The 25,565-nt window shown below is 55.4% G+C and overlaps 1 protein-coding gene across 8 annotated transcripts; it reads right to left on the minus strand.

The window, feature by feature from the left end:
• Positions 1-750: 750 nt before the first annotated feature.
• Positions 751-23,316, minus strand: LOC142462477 (transcriptional repressor RHIT-like). Of its 8 annotated transcripts, none has more exons than XM_075564395.1 (8): positions 23,181-23,316; positions 22,662-22,783; positions 20,683-20,893; positions 20,342-20,433; positions 19,978-20,098; positions 17,840-17,950; positions 12,292-17,603; positions 8,522-8,668 (listed from the first exon to the last, which is right to left on the minus strand). In XM_075564395.1, the coding sequence occupies exons 2-7, from the start codon at positions 22,719-22,721 to the stop codon at positions 16,534-16,536; spliced, it is 1,665 nt and encodes a 554-aa protein (XP_075420510.1). In that variant the 5' UTR covers positions 22,722-22,783; positions 23,181-23,316; the 3' UTR covers positions 8,522-8,668; positions 12,292-16,533. The 8 variants fall into 8 exon arrangements, with proteins under 8 accessions (XP_075420503.1, XP_075420504.1, XP_075420502.1 ...); XM_075564392.1 differs by having other exon boundaries at positions 12,292-17,606; XM_075564393.1 differs by having other exon boundaries at positions 12,292-17,606; positions 23,119-23,250.
• Between the last annotated feature and the right edge of the window lie 2,249 nt (positions 23,317-25,565).

Consider the following 25,565-nt stretch of genomic DNA (forward strand, 5'->3'; position numbering starts at 1 on the left):
GAACACCCACTTCCAGCCTTCGGGCCGTCCAAGGCCTTCGCGGCAAGTGGGCAGTGGAACCCGTGTAGGGCTCCCGGAGAGGACACAGCTATCCGCTTCTCCCGGGACAGGGCTACTCTGTGACTTTGGTTGCTGTATGCGGAAAATTAATGGCGAGGGAACAAAGGAGCGAAGAGCTCCCTGGAAAGTGTCACTCGTGGGGGTGCTAAGTTGCCATTTCCCGTGGTCTGGCGGGCGGTGGGCTGACCAGGGAGGACCCCCGTGGCCCCCACTAGCCGACCCTTCGGGAGCTGAAAGGGCGGCAGTGTTCCCAAGTCTGGAGAGCTCTGCAGGAGAAAGGCCTTATTCGAGAAGCTCGCCTTTCTATGTGTTTGGACCCACTCCTACCTTGTCCACATCCCCACCCAAAGACCTGGAGCTCCCGTTTATGATCAGAAAGACCTTCTTTGTCTTTGATTTTATACATATATGATGCTTACTATGTTGTTTGGTGCCATTTAGAAAAGGGAATTGGGAACGTGTGAAAAATTCTAGCTCCTAACTGCTCAGATGTCCCCCAACCCTGTGTAATTAGCTCCCCATGTCTCCGTCCTGCACTTTTGCTTCCTAATGTACATCACTGCCTGATAACATACCTATGTTATGCTTTTCTCCCACAGACTCCCTGATGGCAGATTTTTTTGCTCCAGGGATAAGGGAAAGACTTGAGTTTGTTGAGTGCATGAAGGCAAAAGACATTCCTAACCCAGGAAGGAAAAAAAAAAGCACTATTAATATTTTATTGTGCTCTCGCAGTTTTACATCTATGAATATACTTCTAATACAAATCTAGAGTCAAGTAGTGTTTTGTTGACTCACTAGTCTGACGAAGATATTTTTCCAGTATTTATAAATAAAATTCTGCTTTGCAAGTTTGAAAGAACCGATACATTTGAATTAGGGTGGCTGCAAAGAATATTGACAATACGAGGGGTGCCAGAAAAATGAACAAGTCTTGGACAAACCGCCCGAATGCTCCTTAAAAGCGAGTCACATACATCGCGTGTCATCAGGACATCATCCTCAGTAGATTCCACAGAAGGGAAGATGATCTTCCATAAGATGGACTCACAAAAAGTGGGTAACCATGAGCTCACTCAGCGAGGAGAGCGAGGATGGTGGGCTGGGCTGGATTTCAGTGCTTTGTACATAGGATGGCAATGAGTCAGAATTGACTGGCCAGTTGTGAATTTAGGGGATTATTTTGGGGAGTAAGCCAAAAGGTCCTGGTGATTCGGTGGTCAAGAAGCACATGGCGACTAACCTCCAGTCATGCCATGAGAAAAGTGACAGATGCTTCTGTAAGGATTCAGAGCCTTGGGAACCCTATGGGCAAGTTCTGCTCTGTCCTACAGGGTCACCGTGAGTCAGAACCAACTAAATGGGAATGGGCTTGCTTTGGGCTAAACAAGGATAATCGCCCAGTGTTCTGCAGGCTGGTCATGTGACAAGACCCCTTTTCATTAGAGGGTAGGTAACATTTTCTCTGAAGGTTCCAGAGATTAGCACCTGATAGCTTTGAGGGCCGTTATCCAGACTAATTCTGGCCCACACAGGGTCTTTTCAAGCTGGAAGGGAGTAGATCAGTTCAAAATCTCTACTGTTAAACAATTGCATTATTTAACATGATAGCCATTGCAGTGTTCGTCTAGCAGAGCCTGTCCAGGGTGCAGTCTACTAGAGCCTGGATGCTACGCATGGGCCAGAGTGGTCTCGATTTGCATCTGTGAGACCTTGAGATGGCGGCTCACTCCCGTGCCTGCTGGCAGGTAACCCTAGTTCCTTCCCACATGGGTATTACAATAGGGCAGCTTGACTAGCTCATTTGGCAAATGACCTAAAAAACCTTCCAGGTTTGAGTGTGCTGCCTTGCTCCTTGGGGCTTGTGACCCAGGTGCTTCAGTGGCACTTGAAGGGCCTTTGGCACGGTCCTACCTACGGAAGAATCAGAACGCCCCCATACCCCACTGCCCCAGAAGTGCTCCTTACTCAAGGTGACCCCACCCAGGGTTTCTGAGGCTGTACAGGAGCAGGTGGCCTCATCCTCTTCACTTCGGTGGATTTGAATCAGTGACTTTTCAGTTAGCAGTCCAACAACTAACAGCATCACCAGGAGGCCTCTGAAGCAACAAACCTTAGAATTTTGGAACAAGTCCACACGACCTGCTTGTGATTAGGGCACTCCTCTTTGGAAATACCTTTTAGCTTACTGCGGTGGTGCAGCTTGGCCTTTGGGTTTCCTGGGCCTTAATGCAGACTGAAAGCCGAACCACATCACATTACCCTATGGCTTGAACTCATCAAAGCCTGTATTGTCTGACTCACCACACTTCACCTGCTGGCCCTGTGACCCATGAGGTCAGGTGGAGCCACAGTAGTTTCCCAGGTGCAGATGGTCTCCAGGTCAGTTGATGTCTGAGCCAAGCACCTGGGGGAAGCAGCAGCTGAACCCATCCCTCCCCAGGACGGAAGACAGAGAACAAGAAACAAGCAGCAGCGGTGGAAACCCAGGGGGAAGACTGGGGAGTGATGGAGCCAGAGAAGGGAAGGGTGGGCAGAGTGACACAAGATATGTGACAAGGCCAGGGAGGCAAGAAGGTGGAGGAAGCTCCCACCAATCCAGGAGACAGGGTCCTTGAGAAGTGGAGCCTCCTCGCAGGATGTGGCGGGGTCACTGTGCCCACTCGGTACCCACTCACACAATGGAGGATGCCCAGAGCAAGCCAAGGGGAGAGGAGGGGTGGGGGTGTCACGTGAAGCATGAGTTTCCCAGCTAGGTCTCGAGGACAGCAGGCTGAGCGAGGCATGGGTGCTGAAAGCAATGTTCCCAGGATGCAGAGAGCGGGAGTCAGTTGTCTACACCAGGATCAGCCATTGCTGTCCTGGCAGGGCTGGAGGCTGGAGTCCTTCAAGCCTGGAAGCCTACGTGCACCAGTACTTCTGCAGCCAGCTCAATCCCCACTCTGCAAAGGGCTTTGCCAGAGGGGCCCAGGCTCGGATGGGAGAGTGGCACCCTGAAAGCAATGACCAAGGGGGACCTGAGTGAGGATCCAGAGTCAGCCAGGTACCTCGGATGCCTCCTGGCTCCCCGGCAGAGGCCCGAGACAGCGGAGCTGCGGGCCACCGCTGAATTCTAAGGCCTTTCATTTGCAGCTAGGGCCGGCTCCTCCTTTGTTTTCAGGCTTGGCCCCGTGCCAGCAGCCTCCCTGACTCCCTTCCCACGCCCTCCTCGCTTCTGGGGCCTTTGCTCCTCCTCCATGCTCTGGCTCCATCTCCCGGCCTCCTTAGCCAGCGGGGATGTGGGGGCCACCGGGGACCCCCCTGCTGACTCCAGCACTGGTGCAGACGGGGTCTTGGACCCCGTGGTGTGGGTCTTCTCGTGCCGGTGCAGGTTGGAGCGGCGGCTGAAGCTCTTGCCACATTGGGGGCAGGCGTAGGGCCGGACGCCGCGGTGGGTGCGCTGGTGGGCAGTCAGGTGGGAGCTGTGGTTGAAGTTCTTGCCACAGTCCAGGCAGTGGAAGGGCTTCTCGCCGGTGTGGATCCGGTTGTGGGCGATGAGGATGGAACGATGGCTGAAGCCCTTGCCGCACTCGGGGCAGGGGTAGGGCATGATGCCCGTGTGGATGCGCTGGTGGGTGACCAGGGCCGAGCTCTGCGTGAAGCACTTGCTGCAGAAGGGGCACTTGTAGGGCTTGATGCCCGTGTGGACGCTCTGGTGGGCCACCAGGTCCGAGCGGCGCGTGAAGCGCTTGGCGCAGCGGTCGCACACGTAGGGCTTCTCGCCGGTGTGGATGCGCTCGTGCTGGATGAGCGTGGAGTTGCGGGTGAAGCTCTTGCCGCAGAGCAGGCAGGAGTAGGGCCGGATGCCTCGGTGGGTGCGCTGGTGGGTGGTGAGGTGGGAGCTGTGGCTGAAGCACTTGCCGCACTCGGAGCAGCCGTAGGGCTTCTCGCCCGTGTGGATGCGCCGGTGGGCGTTGAGGTTGGAGCGGTGGCTGAAGTCCTTGCCGCACTGCTCGCACTTGTGGGTCTTCTTGGGGCCGGCGCCGGGGGCTGCGGGGCCGGGCTGGCCGCTCCCACCCTGGGCGGCGCGCTTTGCGTCCTCGCTGCTCTCCACGAGGGTGAGGCGCCGCTCAGCCCCGCTCTCCACGATGATGGCGAACTTGCCCTCCTGGCTCCCGGCAAGGGTGGCCTGCTGCCCCTCTGCACTGCCCGCCACTGTGACAGGACGTGTCTCTTTGCTGGGCTTCTTGGGGGCCCCACCTGACTGCTTCTCTTGAGGGCTGGGCACTGGCGGGGATGGCTTTGGGGGTCCGGGTTCCTGAGACCTGGGAAGCCCCTCTTCTTCCTCTGGCTGTCTTGAAACCAGGCTACCGCTTGCCTTCTGCCCACAATTCAGGCCACGCCCCAGGCCTCGGCCTCTGCCTACCCTGGTTCTGAAGGGCTTTACGTCCCCACGGGTGGCCAGAGCTGGGGCCTCCTTGCCCACCTCCACGACTTCTGGGGAAAGAGGGTGTCCAGTGAGGAGTCCAGGGGCACAGGAAGGCCAAACTAAGTGGGGAGCTAGTTTGGGGAGGTAAGAAAAGACAGGGCCCTTGGGAGGGTGAGCCATGTTTTACAAAGCAGGGCAACAGCGGCCAGCCCAGGGACACCCTGTGAATAGCGCTGCCCTGGAGATGCCAGTCCTGTCTCCCCCCCACACCCCCCGACCTCACCTGTGCACTCGGCAGCCTTCTCTTCTTCGTCTCCTCTCTGCGGGCCGGAGCTGAAGGCCTCGCCTTTCCCCTGCCCTTGGGAGGCCCAGAGAGGCCTGCTGATGGGAAAGCCTAGCCGGAGAGATACACGAGCTCAGCCACGGGACTTGTGGGACTACCAGAACAATACAGGAGCCCCCCCAAGTGGTGGGGTAAGCTGGGGAGAGGTGTAACTTGGAATCATGGGATAGAAGAGAGGGCACAGAGGGAGACTGTTGGGAGGGGCATTGAGCTCCTGTCCAGGATGGTGGCATGACTTGGCATAGGAAGGAAGGATCTTTGAAGCCGTGTCTGTGTCCCTGGAGGGCACATGGCGAAGCTGGGGACCTGGTGCATGTTCTCGTAGGCACTTGAACCCAAGAACAATCCTTTTTAAAAGCTGAGGTGGCCATCAGTGCCCGTGGGCATTCCAGGTGAACTATGTGCCACGCAGGGGGCCACCCTGTGTGCCATGTGAGAAGCTGGGAACAAGGACCAGGGTGCTGGCAACCACCCAGCCAGGGCCCACAGGCCCATCTGCAGAACACCCAGGGGTGCCGTTGGCCTTGGCTGGGAGAGAGCACAGCCTGGTTGCCTGCTGCGCCTGCTCCACGGGGGAAACGGGTAAGTGAGTGTGTAGCTGGAGAGCTGGAGTGGTGAGGTCTGCCATGGGGCGGCCTCCCAAGGACTCCCTGGAACACTAATAGCACGTGGGGCTGTCTCAGATCAGGAAAGGGGTGTGGCTGTGATTCTGACACCATGGCACTGCCCGAATCATGGGTGCCAAGCCCACTGGATCCACTGGCCATCCTGGGTATCAAGAGATTAGGGCTGGATGGGTAGGTGAGTGGATGGGAGGTAGGTGTGGATGGGTGAGTGGATGAGTGAAAGGGTGTGTGAGTGGATGGGTGGGTGGATGGGAGGTTGGTGTGAATGAGTGAGTGGATGGGTGGGTGAGGGCACGTAAGCTCTGAATCCTCCATAAGCCATGGAGACTCCTCCCAGGAAAACTAGACTCTGGAAGTACATGTGCCAGAGCCCTGAGGCTGACGCAGGCCAGGAACAAACACTCTATGAGAACAGAGGCTCCTGGGGAGCGGGCTCAGCCGGGACCAATCCCAGGACAGGCAGCGCCCAAAACTCAGGCGCCTTGCTCAAAACCACCGCAATGGAGCTCCAGAAAGACAGTGGGAACACAGGAGAAATCAGCCCCGGGGAATCACCGCCCATCGGCACTGCCCGAGGCTGCAGCCAGCAGCCAGTGGCCACTGAAACCTGAACGAAGTGATGACAACAAAGTGCAAATAAACAGTCAGGGACACTGGCCGCAGTTCAAGAATTCAAAAGTGACATCTGGCCAGTGGCTGCCATATGGGGAGGGTGAGGAACATTTTCAACACTGGAAAGGTCTACCGGCAGCACTACCCAGGTGAACAATGAGAAGGGAAGCTGGGCCCTCCAGGCCGCTCACCCCGCCTGCTCCGCTTCTGCAGGGCATCTCTGTACATGCGCCGCTGCTCGTGGTCCAGGCGGCCCCACTCCTCCTGGGAGAGATACAAAGCCACATCCTCAAAGGTCACCGGCATCTGAAAGAGAGGAACGGTCACATCACGGTCCAGGCCACAGCATGGGGATGGGGAAAGGGACTCCATGGAGTCACGCTGGGTGCTGAGAGGCCAGACTCCAACCTAATGAGGTGGAGTGTGCGTGCACATGCTCTCACAGACTCCCTCTCCCTCCCTCCCTCCCTCTAACCTTGTCAGCAAGACTCAGGGATTTCTCCACATTCCAGGGGGTCTCTGCCCTTTCTGGGAGGCTCTGCACCATAGGGCAGGTTGGTGGCTCCGGGTGTTCTCAGGGAAGGCAGCAGGGACTGAGCACTTACTGTGGGCGGAGGGTGGGGGGAGGGGAGAGAAGCTGGGCCCCCATGGCTGGGGCAGAGGGCACACTCACCTGGGACCAGGCAGTGAGCAGTGCTGCGGCCATCTGGCGGTCTCGAGTTCTCCCCTCCCGGGAAAGGGCCGGGGCCTGCGGGGAGGGGCGGGCTGGGGGAGCACAGGGAGCCTCAGACAGGAAGGGACAACAGGGGACCCCACCTGGGCTCTGCAACCCCATCCAAGGACTCCCCAACTTGGCCTCCTGGGACCTCCACAGCCCCTCCAACTGCACTCTGAAGCTATGCAGGGAGACTTCTGCCAGGCAGGGGTGCCCACGAGCCAGGACCCTTGTCTCCCCACCCCCTGGGAAGCCACTCTGCTCACCCCTCGCTCAAGCCCCCACCTGCTCACCACCCGCCACCCACCCCACTCCTCCACCTCTGCCAGACAGGAGGCTCTTCTCCCTGGAGCCACGCTTCAGGGGCGGCCACTTGCGAGTGCTGCGAGCCCCTTCCTCCTGGGATGTCCCCTCGGGGTGTGGCTCTTCAGGCTCCTTCTTGGGCTGAGGTGACTCCTGAGCCACTCCCAAAGGCACCGTCTCCTCTGACTCGGAAAGCATCTCTCCACAAGGATGATGGGGACCTGGAACCTAGGAGAGGCAGCCCTGTCGGCACTGGGGGTGGGGGGGGAGGGGTGCCGGCAGCCACAGCAACCGAAGGTGTCAGGACGAACGCACACCAGAGCCCAGGGCAGCTCTGCCCCACTCTGGGCCTCTGCTCCCTAAGGACTCTTGAGTATCTGGCTCTCCCAGCAAGGACAGGAAAGCCCGGAAGAAGACACAGCTGCATCCAGCCTGCCCACAGCCCAGGCGCCGGGGGCCCAGAGGGGGTGTCCCCACAGAAAAGAGACTGTTGTCCTCCAGTTGGTTCCAGCTCAGGGTAGCCCTAGCCCTATGGGTCAGCGACAGCTGCTCTGTGGAGCTGTCTTGCCTGTCACCTTGCCTGAAGCAGAGTGCTAGGCCTTGAGTCTGTGGAGCTGTTGGTGGGTGCGAACCACCACCCTCTGCGTGGCAGTGGAGGTCAAGCCAGCTGTGTCCCAGTGAGTCCTCATGTCTCCATGCCATGCTGTCTCCCGGGGACCATGGACTCGGGAAGGCAGGTGCAGAGGGACTAGAGGCCGGCTAAGGGCACATGGCTATGCGGGACAAAGACTTCCATTCAAGGAGACCTGACCCCGGTTGGGTTGCACTGTTCCCCAGGCCACCGTTTCTGGAAGGTGGTGTGTGTGTGGGGGGGGGGGAGGGGGCAGGGGGCAGTGTTGGTGGGTGTATAACTCAGCCGCAGGCCTTTGGAGCCTGGGTCTGTTTGGACCTCGCACTGGAAGCACTCTGTGAGGAAGGAAAAGGCTTGAGGGGACACTAACTGTTCCGGCCTCTCCTTGGATCCTGATTGGCTAGAAGGAAAATTCCTCTCTGGCCAGGTCACTCCCACCTCAGCACCATGGGCTTCCCAGGGTCCTCTATCACCAGGGTCCACTGTCACCCCCTCTCCTTCACATCTTGCCAGGAGGGTGAGGAAAAGACCCAAAATTTGGGGTGGGCAGAAGCCAGACCTCCATCCCCCAACTGTCAGCCCTAAGCAGCTCTCATCAGAGCCACGGTGCCCCTCAGGGCCTCCTCCAGAGGTGCTTGTCTAAGGGGTCTCAGCTGACCTCTGCCTTCACAAGGGAGAAAATCGCCGCCAACGGAACCAGCTGCCCCAAGCCGATCTCTACGGCCCCCACCCTTCCTTACTGTCTCTCTCATAGCACTCTCCCTCTCTGCCAGGTCCAGAAATTCCCTGCCTGGCCGCCGAGAACTCACACAGCACACTCACAAGGACAGGGCTTATTCAGGGAGTCCACAGGCTACAACTCGGGTTCAGAAATGCTCAGGATACAGTTCTCTGGTCAGGACGGTCTCTTCTCAGACACGTCCAAGGGCAGGCTTCTTCCTCTCTGGTTTTCTGCCTCTTGATGTTTGCCCTGCTTGGACAATATTACAACGTTCTTTTAGCGCTGCTGCTAATGCCCATAAGGCATGCCACTCTGTCATAAGGTGCTCAGTTTTAGCGCCCCCACTCAGTGGCTGGAGGCACCCACTCCCGCCTGAAGGCATTTCTGCTGCCTTCTGCTCTTGGTTCTGCAGCTGCCACTCCTCTGGGGTCACGGCAGTCTTCTGGATCAGGACGCGTGAGCACGTAGGAATCTCGGTCCCGGGGACGGGCTCCAGTCTTGGCTCTTTTCTCTGGCTGGTGGTGCCATTCTCTCTCCTGCTTCTGAGAGGGTTTTTTGTATACCCAGTAGGATGGCAAAACTGACCAATCCTCATTCCTTGGAACCCCAAGTTTTCTTTGTGTTTTTTTAAAAATCATTTTATTGGGAACTCTTACCACAATCCACAATACATCATTGTGTTATGCACATTTATAGCCATCATCATTCTCAAAACATTTGCTTTCTGCTTGAGCCCTTGGCATCATCTCAAGCCCCAAGTTTTCACACTCACAACCAGACGATCACTCACACGTGAATCATATCCCCTCTGAGCCACCAGCCCTCCCCTTCTCTTACGCAGACCCATCAGGAAAACATGTCTTATACCGACTTATGGCTAGAAGAGCCATCTCAAGTAATTCACTGCACCACAGTGGTCTTGTGGACACGTGGACTTGTCATTTCAATGCCGTTTAACTGGGTCCCTCATGACTGTCCCTCCGGCCAGTCCCAGTCCTGAAGGGCTCAGGAGTGCCTCAGAAGCCCCACCTACCACCCACCGAGAAACAGACTTCTTTTCTTAGCTCCTTTTGCCTTCATCTATTTAGCGGATCTTCTTTTTAATAGAAGGGTGACCTGTGCCCGTAACAGCTAGGAGGAACCATTTCCCTAGAGCCGGGGGGGGGGGGGGCACATTGCCACCCACAGCCTGAGCTCTACCTGCTGCTCAGCATGACGCTAAGATAGACCAACCGGGGCTACCAGCCTTCTCCTAGGACTCTGTCTCTCAGCCCTTGAGGACACCAAAGCCCCTTTAGTCCTCCTTCTAACACAGACCTGCAGCCCACCCTCAGCCTCAGCTCTGAAACCCCTGTCCTGTCCTGGTCTTTTCCTGGGCCTGATGGACAGCCAAATCTAAGCTAACTCATTTGCCAGCCCTATTGGACCTTCTAAAATGGGAATATTGGGAGCCCAAGATTCCTTTGTGGTGACCACATAGGAAATAAGCCTCCTGGGAATTCCTTCTGTCCTCAATTGAGGGATGGCAGGAAAGTGGATACTAAACAGAGTGCATTGGAGAGATGAGTAGATAAGATCAGAGGCAGAAATCTCAGTGGAACAATTAAAAATTTGTCAATTAATTCCCCGCCCCCACTCCCACCTCACCCCAGCAAGCATGCTGGACCTGATCTGGTTTTCAACATTTTCTGTCATTTTTATTTGCTTTGTTTTTGTTTGTTCATCTTAGGGTGTATCTCAGAGGTTTGTATTATTGAAGGTCACCCTCTTGAATTGCATTATGTGCTTTTCTGTGTTTCGGCCTATGAAACCCAGGGTTGATAAACCTATAGGGACAGAAAGTAGAATAAGGTTTGAGTGTTTTTTTAGGGGGTAAGTTACAGTGATGGGGGGGACATAAAAGGGAGATGATGTCAATGAGTCCAGGAAGAAAAAGGATATTTGGGGGAAAAAAATTTTTTTAAAGAATATTTGGAAACTGCGGTAGCATGATTGAACTATGGAATGATGCATGTATTAATTCACAATTAATTTTTTAAAGCAGAGGAAAAAATGCATTACAATATGAAAAAACAAATGAGAATATATACAGTCTTCGTTCATCACCCTGAATGTAAATGGTCATATATCTTGGGGACAGAAATCTCGCTGTTGTTCAGTCCTTAAAACTCATCAAGCTGGACTTAGGATCTGTGCGTTTCCTGTACTGAGAGCAAGACCTGTGCCGGCCAGAAATTGGTCAGAGACAGAAAGCTCAAATATACTCTACAACAGTCATCACTCGGGAAGAGGCAGACTGCACAGTCAGTGAGGAGCCTGGGAAATCCAGCGAACACGAGGCAGTCCCATGGAGCCCCGCCCCTACACTTTATATATTACCTGTCGGTAAATGATTGTGATGGACGTGTTTGACTACTGACCGCGGCCCCAAATCCTGTTGGAGTTGGGGTACTATATTTTCTTCCTGAAATCTGAGAATGTTCAGGTTCCACACATTATTTTCTGAGATGGGCTCACCCCAGACATAAATCTAAGCCATTTAGCCAAAAGGTGCTCTGACGGTAGGGAGCCCTGGGTGGCATAGTGGGTGGACTGCTAACCACAAGGTCAGCAGTTGGAAACTACCACGAGTGAAAGGCAAGGCTTTCCACTCCCACCAAAAGAGACAGCGCCAGAAACCACAGGGCAGCTCTACCCTGTCCTACAGGGTCGCTATGCATTGGAATCAGCTCGATGGTAGTGTGTTTGTCTTTTGTTTTCAGTTCTGAACGTATGACATGCACTTGTTCCTTAAATTGCTACTCTTCCCAATCACCCTCAATAGTCTGTACAGTGGATTTTCCTTAAAATATCTTTTTTTGGAGGAGAAATGGCAAACGGGAAGGCTGCCTGGGACAGTACACACACGTGTTGCTGCTGTTGCTGCCACAGAGGGATGCTCCTCCCAAAAGATGTGTCAATCGAGTTGCCTCAAGATGATCAGTTATGGAATGGTGTGATCATCCCTCATGATGTGATCGGATGTGAACGGCTAATAGGATGTAAGGGGATGAAAATGGGATGAAACACAATTACTGTATTCACAACTCTTGATGGGGCTGAAGGGGGGGGGGTTCCTGGGGTGTGGCCTTCATTAGCTTTATGCCAACAGGGACCTCATTACTACAAGAGAGAGTGGAGCCTGTCCGTTGGATCAGTGGGTCCCTGGGCTGAGAACCTTCTAGACCAGGGTATGATTGAGGTAAAGACACAGAGAGGTTTCCCACAAACAGTGGTAGAAAGGGGACAAGAACCTTCACCAGAGCAAATGGAGGAGACAAAGCCCTAGCACTTTCTCCTGGAGCCCTGCATTTGAAGAGTGGAGCTTCCTAAAATGTTAGAAAACACCTGTTTGTTGAAGCCGGCCCTTTGTGGGGTGTCTGTTCCGGTAACGCTAAATTACGGAGACAGCCACCGTCCAGACAATGCAAACCACCGTGGTTCCCCGCGAGGGGCACCTGTTCCACTGGGCTTTCGTGCCCGTCACACTGCCAGGGCTACTTCTGGAGGTGCCCCTCGGAAGGCTGGAAGCTCAAACATGCAAGGCTGGCGAGGCTTCACCAGTACCCCCAACCAGGAACAGAGGGAAAGCCTCCCACTTCATGGCTGCGAGACCGCCCCCTCTCCTCGGCTTGACCTCTGAACCGCCTCCCTAGCACCCTTCCTTCACGGTTGGGGCCAGGAGGCTCCCAAGAGGCAGAGAGCGCCAGTTCCCTGGGGATGTATCTCGCTGGTCCACACACCTTCCCGAGAGAGCACGCGGAGCACCCGTGTGTTTTGATCCCCGACGCCCCCAACGCAGTCCTCCTGCTCCCGCGAAACTGGGGACTCACCAGGGCCGCTTAGCAGAGGCGGCAGCGGGGAACGCTAGCTCGGGCGGAGCCCCGTGCCCGCCCAGCAGCGAGTCGAGGGGCGACGGCAGCGCTTGGAGTGTCTCCCCAGCAGCCGAGCGAGCAGGGGCGCCCCCAAACCCCTCCTGGCACTTCCCAACGGTGTGCGTGCCTTTGGCCTCCACCTCGGGGCGCCCGCCCGAGCCGGAGCCCCGCACGCGCCCCCGGGGTCCTCGGGACTGGACCCTGCGCTCGCAAAGCGCCCCCAGTTCCGTCGCCCGGCCCCGTCGCCGGAAACGCTCGCGAGCATCGCGGGAGGGGGCGGGGCGCATGCGCACACCAAGCAATCTCGGCCGCACGCGCCAGGAGGCCGTTTGCTGTCGAGCCCGCCCTCTGCTCGAGATACAGCCAATGGACGCCGAAGATTCCCAAGGTGAGCCAATCAGGAGGCAGAGCCCGGTGTTGCGTCACACTCATGCCCCACTCCCGGAGCGCTAACTTTGGGGTTTGGAGACCTTGCGTCTCCCCTTTTCCTTGCGGGCTAACAGAGGAAGTCGGAGCTTGGCACTGTGGGCAGATACTACTGCGCGAGCCACAAGGAGTGGCTGCTTCGCCGGAAGGGACGCGCTAGGTGACCCTTCCTTCCGCCACGTTCAGGGTCCGCTCCAAGGAGCGTGTCAAAGGCCGGGAAGGCCCCGAGCTTGGTCCCGAGACACCCGTTTCCACCTTCTTGGGTTCCGTCTGGCCCCAAGTCTTTAGCGGCAAGTGGGCAGTTGGAACCCACCCAACGGGGCACAAAAGATATGGCGATCTATGTCTGTAGTGATTACAGCCTAAGGGGCCGTCACATTGGGTGGTCGGAGGTGAACTGGACAGTTCTGAGGCAGGTGAGACTGCTGACCCGGAAGGACCCCCGCGGTCCACCAGCAGCAGAGAGGAGCGCGGTGCAGTCCCAGGTCTCTAAACCAGGAGGTCATCTGGAGAATGAGGGCCACATCCGCTAAACGCCCGATTCTCTTTTCAACTCCTGCCTTCTTTACCCCTACCCTCTGAGGCTGCTAGAGGCGTCATACCTTACCTGTTCAGAAAGTGCTCTCTTGTTTTTGTATCTTGGATTATGCAAGAATTGTACACATAGTGTGGAAAAGGAAGAATGCATCAATATTATAAAAATCTCCTTCTTGAAATCTACGAGGCCAGCTCCCTCAGTATTCTGAAATGCAGTTCCTCAAAAAGAAGTTCCCAAATTTTGTGTAAACCGGTCCCCCACCATGCCCTGTTTTCTTCCTAATATGTATCACTTAACTGATAGTATCTGATAGAATATGTGTGTAGACACACACATATATTTGTGTAATAGTTGTCTCCTATTCAACTATAAACTCGATGTGGGCAGACAGTTTTTACAGCCCAGCCCACAACCATCCTAATACAGTTCCTCGTGTTGTGGTGACCTCCAACCATACAATTATTTTCATTGCTACTTCACAACTGTCATTTTGTTATGAATCAGTGACCCCTGTGAAAGGGTCATTTGACCCCCAAAGGGGTCGGACCCACAGGTTGAGAACTGCTGACCTAAGTAGTGCCTGGCACAAGGTTGGAACTTAGTAAGTACTTGTTGAATGAATGAAAGCAAAAGATATTCCTAACCCAGAGAGAAGCACTATTCATATTCTAGTCTTTGATGTATGAATTTTTTTTCTTTTTGGATATATTTTTTCATAGAAAGCGGGAGTCCAGCTATATATATTTTCAGACTCACTAGTCTCTGAGAAATCTCTTTACCTTTCAGCATTTATAAATAAAATCAAGTTCCAAAGAGGAATAACTAGTTCACTTGAATTATGGTGTTGATGAAAAATAGTGAACACTGTAGACTTCGGGGAGAATGACCACATCTAGGAAAATATTGGATGTACTATGGACAGCCAGATGCTCTCGGGAAGTAAAGATGGCGAGACTTCATGCTCCATGTGGTGGAGAGGAGGGACCAGTGCCTGGAGGGGGGCCATCATTGGTAATGCAGAGGATCGGTTACCAAGAGGCAGCTCCTCAAGGACATGGACTGACACGGCAGCTGCCCCAGTAGACTCACACAGCAATCATTGTGAGGATGTCGCAGGATCTGGCAGCAGTTCTGTCCTACGTAGCCTTGATAAAGATCTACTCAGTGGCAGAGTCTGGGAATTACAGCGAGATAACCCAAAGGCGCTTTGGTGGCACATTAGGTAAGTGCTCACCTGCTAACCTAAAGTGCTACTCTTTAAGCCCTGTGAGAAATATGTAGTAGTCTGCTTTGAAAAGATATAGACTTGCAAACCATATAGGGAAATCCTATAAGAGCCAAGAGTTGGAATCAACCCCACCATGAGTTTGGTTCAGTTTGCAGATAACTCAGCATAATCTTCCAGTATCACGATCATTAGTCATCTACATTTGTGGGGTTTTTTTTTTATAACATTCCTTATGTTTCCAGAGATCACCACCTAGTAATTTGGGGGGAAGGGCATTATTCAAGCTACTCTGGGCCCATACAGGGTTTTTTCAGTCAATTTACAAAGTTCAGGTTGTAAACTTGGATGTTGATTAAGTAAAACTGCAACCCTAACCCTAAAGGCAAAGGTTCTCTTTCCAACTGATAGTTATTTCCCATGTTCATCTACAAACCAGCTTTCATTTGGTACAGTCTATCTAAATGGGGTAAATCGCAGGTACGTGACGGAGTAAATCGCAGGTACTTAATCCTCAGTAATACAAGTGGTTTCTATGATACACTGGCAAGGGGCTCACTCACATGGCTGTTGTTTGCTGACAGACCTCAGGTCCTCACTATGTAGACCCCTCGACAGGACAACCTGAGTAACCCCATTTGCTCAATGATGCCAAGATGTGCCAGTGTTGAATGGGCTTGTTTCCTCCTTGGGGTCAGATGACCTAGCTGATTCAATGGTCCTTGAATCTAACATAGACGCTTAGAAATTTTAAATCAAAATCACACCCTCCTCTACTGATTATTACTCTCCTTTTCAGAAGTAATCGTTTGGCTCACTGCTGGACCTTAGGAGTCCTGATGGTACAGGGACTGGCGCTCTGCTGTATCTGAAAGATTGGTGGCCTTTAGCTGGTCCAGTGGAGAAAGATGCGGGCGTCCACTTCTGTGAAGACGAAGGCCTTTGAAACGCTATGGGACAGTTCGGCTCAGCCCTAGAGGATCTTTATGAATTCGAATTGACAGTGGCAACGGATTTGTTTGACTTAGCGTCAGCGAAGCCTGAATGCTGAATGATGGTCTGCCAGGTTAGCGTATGATCTGAACTTTCCACCAGAAATGTGTATCTTCTGACCCTATGACCCACAGTGGCTTCTTTAGTGCAGAGGTCTCCAGGTCAACGGGCGTCCCCTTGAAATCGGGTCTTGGGATGAGCAGCTGCTCCCACCGCTCCCCGGGAAGGAAGGGAGAGAACGGAAACCGGAAGCTGCAGAGGTGGAGACTGGGCGGGAAGACTCGGGAAACAGGCAGGGTTGGGTGGGCAAAGGACAAGAGGACACGTGTGACGAGGCAGAGAGAGAAGTGGAGGCGAAAGCACACACCAGCGTGCAATGGACCGGGAGTGGGGACTGCTCACTGGATGTGGCTGGGCCGCGGGGGACGCAGATGGAGAGTGCCCAACCAACTGAATCCCCAGAGCCAGGCAGGCGGCAAGGTGGGCGAGGGGTGACATACATTGAAACCTGAGTTTCCAAGATGGCACATCCCTGCCCCACGTATCCACAGGAGCCAAGGGAGATGTAACTGTCCCGGGGTGAAGGGTACGTGACCCACAACAGCCCTTCCGGGGTCCACAATTCCGGCCTCCCGGGGGAAGCCTGTGCATCCAGGTAGCTCAGCCGCGGATGGACGTCACACGGCCAACATTCTGGGCTGGACATTGTCAGAGGGTCCCGGAAGCAGTTCTAGTCTGGGAAGGGAGTGTGACCCAGCGGCTCCTGGGTGAAGACCTGCGGCCAGGCAGGTGTCCCCATGCTCCATGTCCCCGCAGGGCCCTTGAGACAGAGCTGCGGGCCATCCCTTCGATTCCAAGGCCTTTAATTTGCAGCTGAGGAGCTAGTCCCTCTGGTGCCTCTCCTCCCACGATGCCATGCCCCACCCCATGCCAGCCGCCTCCCACCTCCCTTTGCAGGCGCTCCTGGCTCCCAGACTGCTGCCCTTCTCCTTGGCTTCCTGCCTCCTCTCCTGGTCCCCTAAGTGGGCGCGGGTGGGGGTACTGCTAGGGCCCCCGCCGCCGCCCCCAGCATCAGCATGGCCAGAGCCTTGGGCCCCGAAGTGTGGATCTTCTCGTGCCGGTGCAGGTTGGAGCGGCGGCTGAAGCTCTTGCCGCACAGCGGGCAGGCGTAGGGTCGGACGCCGCGGTGGGTGCGCTGGTGGGCGGTCAGGTGGGAGCTGTGGCTGAAGCTCTTGCCGCAGTCCAGGCAGTGGTAGGGCTTCTCGCCCGTATGGGTGCGGTTGTGGGCAATGAGGTTGGAGCGCTGGCTGAAGCACTTGCCGCACTCGGGGCAGGGGTAGGGCTTGACGCCAGTGTGCGTGCGCTGGTGGGTGACCAGGGCCGAGCTCTGGGTGAAGCACTTGCCGCAGACGGGGCACTTGTGGGGCTTGGCGCCCGTGTGGGTGCCCTGGTGGGTGACCAGGTCCGAGCGGCGCGTGAAGCGCTTGGCGCAGCGGTCGCACACGTAGGGCTTCTCGCCGGTGTGGATGCGCTGGTGCTGGATGAGCGTCGAGTGGTGGCTGAAGCTCTTCCAGCAGGCGGGGCAAGTGTAGGGCTTCTCGCCCGTGTGGATGATCTGGTGCTGGATGAGGTGCGAGCTGCGGCCGAAGCGCTTGCCGCAGTCCGTGCAGGCGTAGGGCTTCTCGCCCGTGTGCGTGCGCCGGTGCGTCACCAGGTGCGAGTGCCAGCTGAAGGCCTTGCCGCACTGCTCGCACCGGTAGGTCTTCTTGCTGCCATCGCCCTCCGCGGCCAGGCCCTCTGCGCTGCTCTGGGCGCCAGGGGCAGGGCCGCCCTCCTCCTGGCTGAGCTGCTCCGGGGCGCCGCCTGGCTGGGTCTCCGGAGCCCAGCAGGCCAGCGAGGCTGCCTGGGACTGTCTCTGCTCCTGAGGCCCGGGTGGACCCTCGGCCTCAGCCTGTCCTGAGCCCAGGCTGCCACCTGCCGCCTGCCCAGACTGCAGGGCGACCCCCGGGGCTCTGTCCGCCAGGGTTCTGAAGGGCTTCATGTCCCCAAGGGTGGCTGGGGCTGAGGTCCCGGTGTCCACCTTCACGACTTCTGGGGAAAGAGGGTGTCCCGTGAGGGGCCCAAGGGAAGAGGGGGGCCAAACTAAGTGCGGGGCTGGTTCTGGGAGATAAGAAAGGACAAGAAAAGGCAGGCCCTCTGGGAGGGAGAGCCATGCTCTACAAAGCAGGGCAACGGTGGCCAGCCTAGGGACAGCCTGTGGTTGGCCTTGTCCTGGGAATAACAGTGTCCGTCTCCCTCCCCTCCCCCCACTCCCCTAACCTCACCTGTGCACTCGGCCATCTTCTCCTCCTCATCTCCTCTCTGCAGTCCGGAGGTGAAGGCCTCGACCTTCCCCTGCCTTTGGGAGGCCCAGAGAGGCCTGCTGATGGGAAAGCCTATTGGGAGAGAGAGAAACTCAGGCTCAGACACTGGACCATCCAGCTGCAGACAAGCACCCCCCACAAGGGATGGGGAAAACTGGGGAGGACTTGGGTATGGCTTGGGAAGGTAGGGTATAACACAGTAGGCACAAAGAGGCACTTTGCAGAGAGCACCGAGTCCTTGCCCAGGGTGGTGGAGTGATTTAGAAACGACTCTAAAGACTCCCTGTCCAGAGCACAGAGTGAAGAACATCCAAGATGTAAGGAAGCAACTAGTCCAGTGGACAGATGGGGCACATGACTCCCAGCCTCCAGGACACCCAGACCAGAAGAATGAGAGGGTGCCAGGTGACCACTGCCCACCACTCAGAAAGGAACCCTAAAGGAGGTCCTGGGTAGAGTGGGGAAAAGATGTGGAAATTCAAAATCATAAAAAGCAAAAAAAAACAGGCTTCCTGGTCTGATAGAGACTGGTGGAACCCTCAAGACTATGGCCCTCAGACACCGGTCTGGTCTGGAATTTACCTCACCCCCATGGCTGAACTTTCAGCCAGAGGAGAGAGAGTCTCACTAGGGAGGTACACCCTCCCCCAAACAGCCAACCTCTGAGATCAAAGGGGCAGCATTTGCCCAGGGATAAAGCTTAGAAGGCAGGAAGGAGCAGGAAAGGGCAAAGGGAACAGGGTGGAAGTGGGAAGCGCGCTGTTGCATTGTGGGACTGCAAACAGTGTCACAAAATGGGTATGAATTGCTGAGTAGAAAACCAACTTGCTCTGAAACTTTCACTTAAATCACTATCTATAAAATTTTAAAGACAGCATGATTGTAGACTTAAAGATTATAAACGATGTCCCTGGAATGACATATGTACCTGTCTAATTGGTGTGTGTTTTGTGGTGGATATTTGAACTGTAAGGAAAACATTCCTCCGATCCCTTTCACCAAGAAGTCTATTACTCTTCAGAAGCAATTTCTATGGCTAGACCAATCAAGCAGCGGGAGGGTCCGAGGGTTAGGAGGTTAGGGTGTAGTGTGAGGCCCTCAGGAGTGCCAAGGCCCGGTGATCTTTCCAGGACTTGCCGAGGCTTGCTAGAATGTTAATGTGTTGGGAGCACCGCTGAGGTCATGTAAGGGGTGAGTGGACAGCAGCTGTGAATCTGGGACCCGTCAGGGCTACAAGGATATGGAGGGCCACAGCCCGCCCAACTCAAGGGTACCAAGCCTACCAGATCCAGGCAGCCTTCCTGGGCATCAGTAGATGGCTGGGTGGGTGGATAAATGGATGTATAGATGGACAGAAGAGTGGATGGATGGGTGGAAGGAAGGAAGAGTGGATGGAGCCGTGGGTGGGTGATGGATAGAACGATGGAAGGAAGTGCGGAAGATGGGTGGGTCGGTGGATGGATAGAAGAGTGAGTGGATGGGTGGATGGATGGATAAGTAAATATATGGGTGGGTAGTTGGATGTTAGATGGAAGGAAGGATGGATGGATGGATGGATAGAAGAGTGGATGGGTGGGTAATGGGCAGATGAAAGCATTCATGCTCTGAATCCTCTGTAAGCCTGATGAGATCCTCCTGGAAACTAGAGTCTAGGAAAACAGAGGCCCTCTGGAAAGAGAACAGAGACACAGGAGTGGGGAGGTTAGCCGGGGCCATTCTCACCCAAGCCACGCAGCCTCAAACCTCGGGCCCAGGCTTTCTGGTTAAACACCTCTGTAATGGGAGCTTCCAGGAGGATAGTGGGAATTCAGGATGAAATCAGCACTGGGGAACTGTCTTCCCCCCCACCCCACCCCATTGGCATTGCCCAATGCTGTAGCCTCCGGCTACTGAAACCTCACCTAGAACTGATGACCATCGAATACAATGAGACGCCCAGTTGCTCTGAGTAAATTTCATAAGCACAGCAGCCACATCTGGCCAACAGCTACCGTATTAGTGCAGCTGAACAGCCTTTTCACCAATCCAGAAAGTCCTACAAGACAGCCTTCCAGATAAACAATGCTGAAGGCAAGCGGGATGTCCCTGAGGCTACTCACCCAAAGTCAGCCCATTCCTCTTCTGCAGGACTTCCCTGTTGAAGCTCTGTTGAGCGTGGTCCATGTGGCCCCACTCCTCCCGAGAGAGGTACAAAGCCACATCCTCAAAGGTCACTGGCATCTGAAACAACAGATGCAATCACATCACTGTCCTGGCCACAGCAGAGGGACCAAGGAAGGGACAAGAGGGCACCATGATGAAGGGTGAGTGCCCAGATGCCCTGCAGGGGGTATGAAGCAGTGTGCCAACTCCTCAGGGCAGGTCGGTGGCTCGGGCCTTTACAAGGCAGCGAGCAGGGGCAGGGCACCCAGCATAGAGCAGGGAGGGGGACCCTCCTGAGCTCAGGGCAGAGGGACCACTTACCTGGGACCAGGCGGTGAGGAGCGCTGCAGCCATCTGGCGGTCTTGAGTTCTCCCCTCCCAGGAAATGGCCGGGGCCTTCAAGGAAGGGTGGGCTGGCGGAGAAAGAAGTCCTCAGGGGCCAGCTCCCATGTTGGGTCCTGCTACCTCCAAGCAGCCCAGCCCTGGCCTCTGGCACCTCCAGAACCCTTCCAACTCCACCTCCCCTGAGCCTCAGTTCAGGACATTGCGCTCTGAGGCCGCAAGAGGAGACCTCTGCCAGGTAGGGGGTGGCAACCATGGTCCTGGCTTTGAGCTTCCCTGCCCCCACCACTGTCTTTCTGCTCGCCCCCAACCCCCCTCACCTCCGCCTGGCAGAAGAGCCTTCTCCTTGGGACCATGGCTCAGGGGGCCCCACCACCGAGTGTGCAGAGTCTCTTCTGGTGCCGACACCACCTGAGGGAGTTGCTCTTCAGCTTCCATCTTGATAAGAGGTGACTTCTGGGCTGCTCCCAAAGGCACCATCTTCTCTGACTCGGAAAGCTTGTCGCCACTAGGATGCTGGTGACATGGCACCTAGGAGAGGCAGCCCTGTCAGGTCAGCACCAGGCAGGAAGAGTCCACTCCAGCTCTGCCTGGCAACACTGCCCACAGTAACAGCAGAAACCAAAGGTGTCGGTACACACACCTGATCCAAGGGCAGCGCCAGTGGCACCGATGATGCCCCGCTCAGTCCTTCAGGAGCAGGGCCTTACCCAGTCCTCCTGGGACTCAAGGCCCTCCTTTCTGCTCCACATTTTATCCTTCCTGGCACTTTTGGGCAAAGAAACGTAACTCCCTCAAGAGCTAACTCATTTCCTGAGGCCCGGGGAGGCGCCCCAAGGAGCCCTGGGGGTGCACTTGATGAAGTGCTTTGCCTCTCACCACAAGGCTGGTGGTTCAAACCCACCCTCAACTCTGTGGGAGCAGGATGAGGCAGCCTGCTCTCATGAAGTTCTGCAGGCCAGGAAACTCTAGAGACAATCACTAGGGATTGGAGGCGACCAGATGGCAGTGGGCTGGGTCGGAGGCCTCTGGCGAGGCCACATCATCCCACAGGATGGACACAGCCCTGGGTGCCACCAGGCCGCCTGCCTGAGATGCAGCTGCTCTGCCTCCTGCACAGGGCAGTGTGAGAACACTCGCTCCTGAAAGTTCTGGAGACACGCAGAGCAGGCCTGGTTGCCACCATGCCAAGGCAGTCTGAGTGCGTGAGGGCCTGTCATTGGGCAGAGGGACATCCGTACATGGCCACTCGGGATGGGAAATTTATCTGTGGAGCTATCAAAAGGGCAAAACTTGTGCTCCACTTCTGCCGCTGTCCACATGCACTGGCACCAGCCAGCAAGAGGACCTGGGTCTCTCTGGGGGAGGTCTGGCTGTGGTGGGGATTCTGTTTACGCAAACCAAAGTCAAAGCCATTGAGTCAATGCCAACTCACAGAGACCCTGCAGGATAGGGTAGAACGGCTCCTGTCGGTTTCCAAGACTGTAACTCTTTATGGGAGTAGAAAGCCTCATCTTTCTCCCCAGGAGCAGCTGGTGGTTTTGAACTGCCGACTTAGCGGTTAGTAGTCCAACAAGTCATCACTACGCCACCAGGACTCCGCCTGCTTTGTTCACAGGGATTGCTATTTTACAGCCAAGGGCTGATGAGCAGGTTCCAGAGGACATGCAGGCCCACTTTCTCCTTCCTAAGTCACAAGGACCAGATGAGACAGACAGGCGGGCACAGCAGACACATCTCCCCACTTCACAGATGACACCCCAGGTTCTGAGAGACCAGGGGACTTGCCTAGGGTCATGCACCTGACTCACCCCATTGGAACGCAAAGCTCAGCCCCTCTGAAGGCTGTAATTACATACACCCCAGAGGCTCCGGGGAGGTGGGGGTTCAGACCCAGGGAGACGAGCAGGCGTGGTCCCAGACAGAGACGGGTAGTGTGTGTTTTTCCTGGGTGCGTTGAGTACTGTTTGGGGAGCAAACTTCACCAGTAGGACCTTACTGGGCTCCTTGCTACCTCGGGTGGCTTGCAGGTCACTGACTACTGAATTCAGCCACTCTGAATCCAGTGGGAGCTATTTCCCATCATGCCACCTTCTCTGTAATGCTCCCTCCCATCCCCACTGAAGCTCCCTGGTGACCGGGCCGCCGCAGTGCTCCTGGAGCCTCCTCTGCGGTCCAGAAGGGCAGCCGTTGGAACTCCCCAGCTGCTCCTCTGGACAAAGATGTGGCAGTTTGCTTCCAGACAGGGTCACAGAATGTGACTGTGCGGCAAGTCCTTCCCTCACACCCCCAGCCATACCTCTCGGGCTCCCTTGGGGTCCTGGGTAGCCAGGACTCTCCCTATGCAGGCCACAGACATTGTCTCTTTCAGAGCCGGAAATCTCAGCTAAGTCTCGTCTCCCTCTTGTCCTTGCCAAGGCCCTGGAAGAGCAGCAAGACATCAGCAGAGGGGCCCTAAGAAACCCCCATGCCTCCCCCACTCCATGGGGTGCCCCGCCCCTGCTATCCCTGTGGTTGCGTTCCTTTTGTGTTGGCACCCCACTGCGTGCAGGGGGCAGGACCATCCTCTCCAGTGCCCAGAGCTTCTGAAGTTCTTCAGAGATGCGAAAGCTCTGTAGCTGCAGCTGGAGCCCCACCCGCCTGTGCTGAACCCCCACCTCTGTCCCCAGAGCAGAACGCTCCACTGACACCCCACCAAACAGGTGCTGGTGCCCCTGCCCTGCGCTCGAACTCGGCGTGACCCTCCGCCCACTTACGAGTCCAGCCATCATCCTCCCTGCTCCCAGCTGTCTTCACCCCAGGGTCCCAGGTGTCCAACCTGCTCGAGGTCCCAGGGGACAATGTCCGATGTCCTTGTCCTTGCCTGGATCCAGGGCCCTTCTCTCCCTGACAGCCCGAAGCCGTCCAGCTTTGACCCCAGCCCTTGCTGCAGCCGCCCCTGGGGACCCAGGCGCCCCCCTTGAGGCCCTGCCCACAGAGGTGCAGGGGACAGAGGGGCCACCTCAGGCGCCGCCCCACCCCACACACCTCCGGGAAGGGAAGGGGGGTCTCTGCAGCCTGCACCTGGTGGCTGCAGGGAGCTGGGTGGAGACTGGGATTGGGGACAACAGGAAGTCCCTCCTAGATCCCAGTCCCCACGCAGCTGCAAGTTATCAGGGTTCCCAGCTTCAAGGTTCCGGCCCGCTGGGGTCTTAGCCGGCCGCCCCGCTCTCAGCCCCCAGAGGCGACTCCCTGGTCGGGTGGCCGATTCAGAAGGACAGCTGTGCTTCCCAAACAGGGACGCCAACAAAGGCAAATAGAAAGCCAACGTGTGGAAGCCACCCGGGCATCTGTTAGTTCCAAGAGAGAATGGTCACTAGTAGAGCTACCTCCTGCTCCATTTTTGTTGGCACCCCACTGTGTGCAGGGGGCAGGACCACCCTTTCCAGTGTCCAGAGCTTCAGAAGTTCTTCCGAGATGCTAAAGTGATCGCTCCTTTGTGCAAATTCAGGATGCCCTAAGTCTGCCTTCAAGCCTTGGGGTGAACTCATACACTGTTCCAGATGAATCCACTCTCCATGTTGGGTCTGCTCAGATTCCCTCTCTCAGCTTCTCCCTTCCTGGAGAGGGAGGCTCTCCAGATAGGAAGGACATGAGTTGTGTTCCACTGTCTGGAGTGAGGAACGCATTTCCTCTGGACCAAGCATGGGGGTTGGGTGTCAAGAAAGGGAAGGTGAGCATCATCCTGGTGTCCAGGTTGCTAGAAGATTCCTCTAGGTAATTCTCTTTTTTTTTAAAATCATTTTATTGGGGACTTGAACAACTTTTATCACAATCCATACATCCATCCATGTGTCAAGCACATTTGTACATTTGTTGCCATCATCATTCTCAAAATATTTGCTTTCTGCTTGAGCCCTTGGTATCAGCTCCTCATTTTCCCCCTTCTTCCCCGCTCCCACCTTCTTCATGAACCTTGATAATGTATAAGTTATTATTATTTTGTCATTTCTTACCTGTCTGGCATCTCCCTTTGCCCACTTTTTGTTGTCCATTCCCCAGGGAGGAGGTTATATGTAAAACCTTGTAATTGGTTCTCCCTTTCCACTCCACCTTCCCTCCACCCGCCTGGTATCACCTCTCAGCACTGGTCCTGAAGGGATCATCTGTCTTGGATTCCCTGTGTTTCCAGTTCCTATCTGTACCCGTGTACATCCTCTGGTCCAGCCAGATTTGTAAGGTAGAATTGGGATCATGATAGTGGGGGGGGGGAGTAGGAAGCATTTAGGAACTAGAGGAAAGTTGTATGTTTCATCGTTGCTACACTGTACCCTACCTGGCTTGTCTCTTCCCCGCAACCCTTCTGTAAGGGGGTGTCCAGTTGCCTACAGATGGGCTTTGGGTCCCCAATCTGCACTTCCCCTAAGTCACAATGATATGATTTTTTTGTTCTTTGATACCTGATACCTGATCCCTTTGACACCTCATGATTACAAGACTGATGTGCTTCTTCCATGTGGGTTTTGCTGCTTCTGAGCTAGATGGCTGCTTGTTTACCTTCAAGCCTTTAAGACCCCAGATGCTATATCTTTTGATAGCCACCGCTAGGTAATTCTCAATGCCCACCACCATCAGCCCATCAGTATCCTCTGAGAAGCATCCACGTCACCCAGTAAGGCTGAGACACTACTGGTCCCTGACTTCATACGTGAATGTTCTCTGTTTTACTTCTCGGGGTTCTATTATAAGGAGCCCTGGCGATGCAAGGCTGTGATCTGCAAGGTCAGGAGTTCGAAATCACCAGGCACTGCAGGAGAAAGACAGGGCTCTCTGCTCCCATCAACAGCTACAGTCTAGGAAATGTGCATGGGCAGTTCTACTCGGCCCTGTAGAGTCACTAGAAGTCAGTATCGAATTAGAGGCAGCGAGTGAGGTTCCATTGTGAGGGCCACACAGAACTCAGAAAAGCCGTGACTCAAGGGTTCTTAAGGATGTTAACAAGGTGTAATGCCGATGAGCAATGCTCAGGGTTGAGTTGTTTATCAAGGCATGTTACAAAGTTCTATCAAGTCTGCTATCTACACTGCATGTGTCTCAACCAGAAGGCATTCTGCTTAAGCTTCGTGGGACGGCATAACCAGTTCCCTAAATTAAGTGCCCAGAGGCACCCCGCCCCAATAAGCCTCAGTCCAAAGGCGCTCAGCTCCACTTGCGTGGGACAGCA

Source organism: Tenrec ecaudatus, chromosome 12 (assembly GCF_050624435.1).
Source record: "Tenrec ecaudatus isolate mTenEca1 chromosome 12, mTenEca1.hap1, whole genome shotgun sequence".
Lineage (NCBI taxonomy): Eukaryota > Metazoa > Chordata > Mammalia > Afrosoricida > Tenrecidae > Tenrec > Tenrec ecaudatus.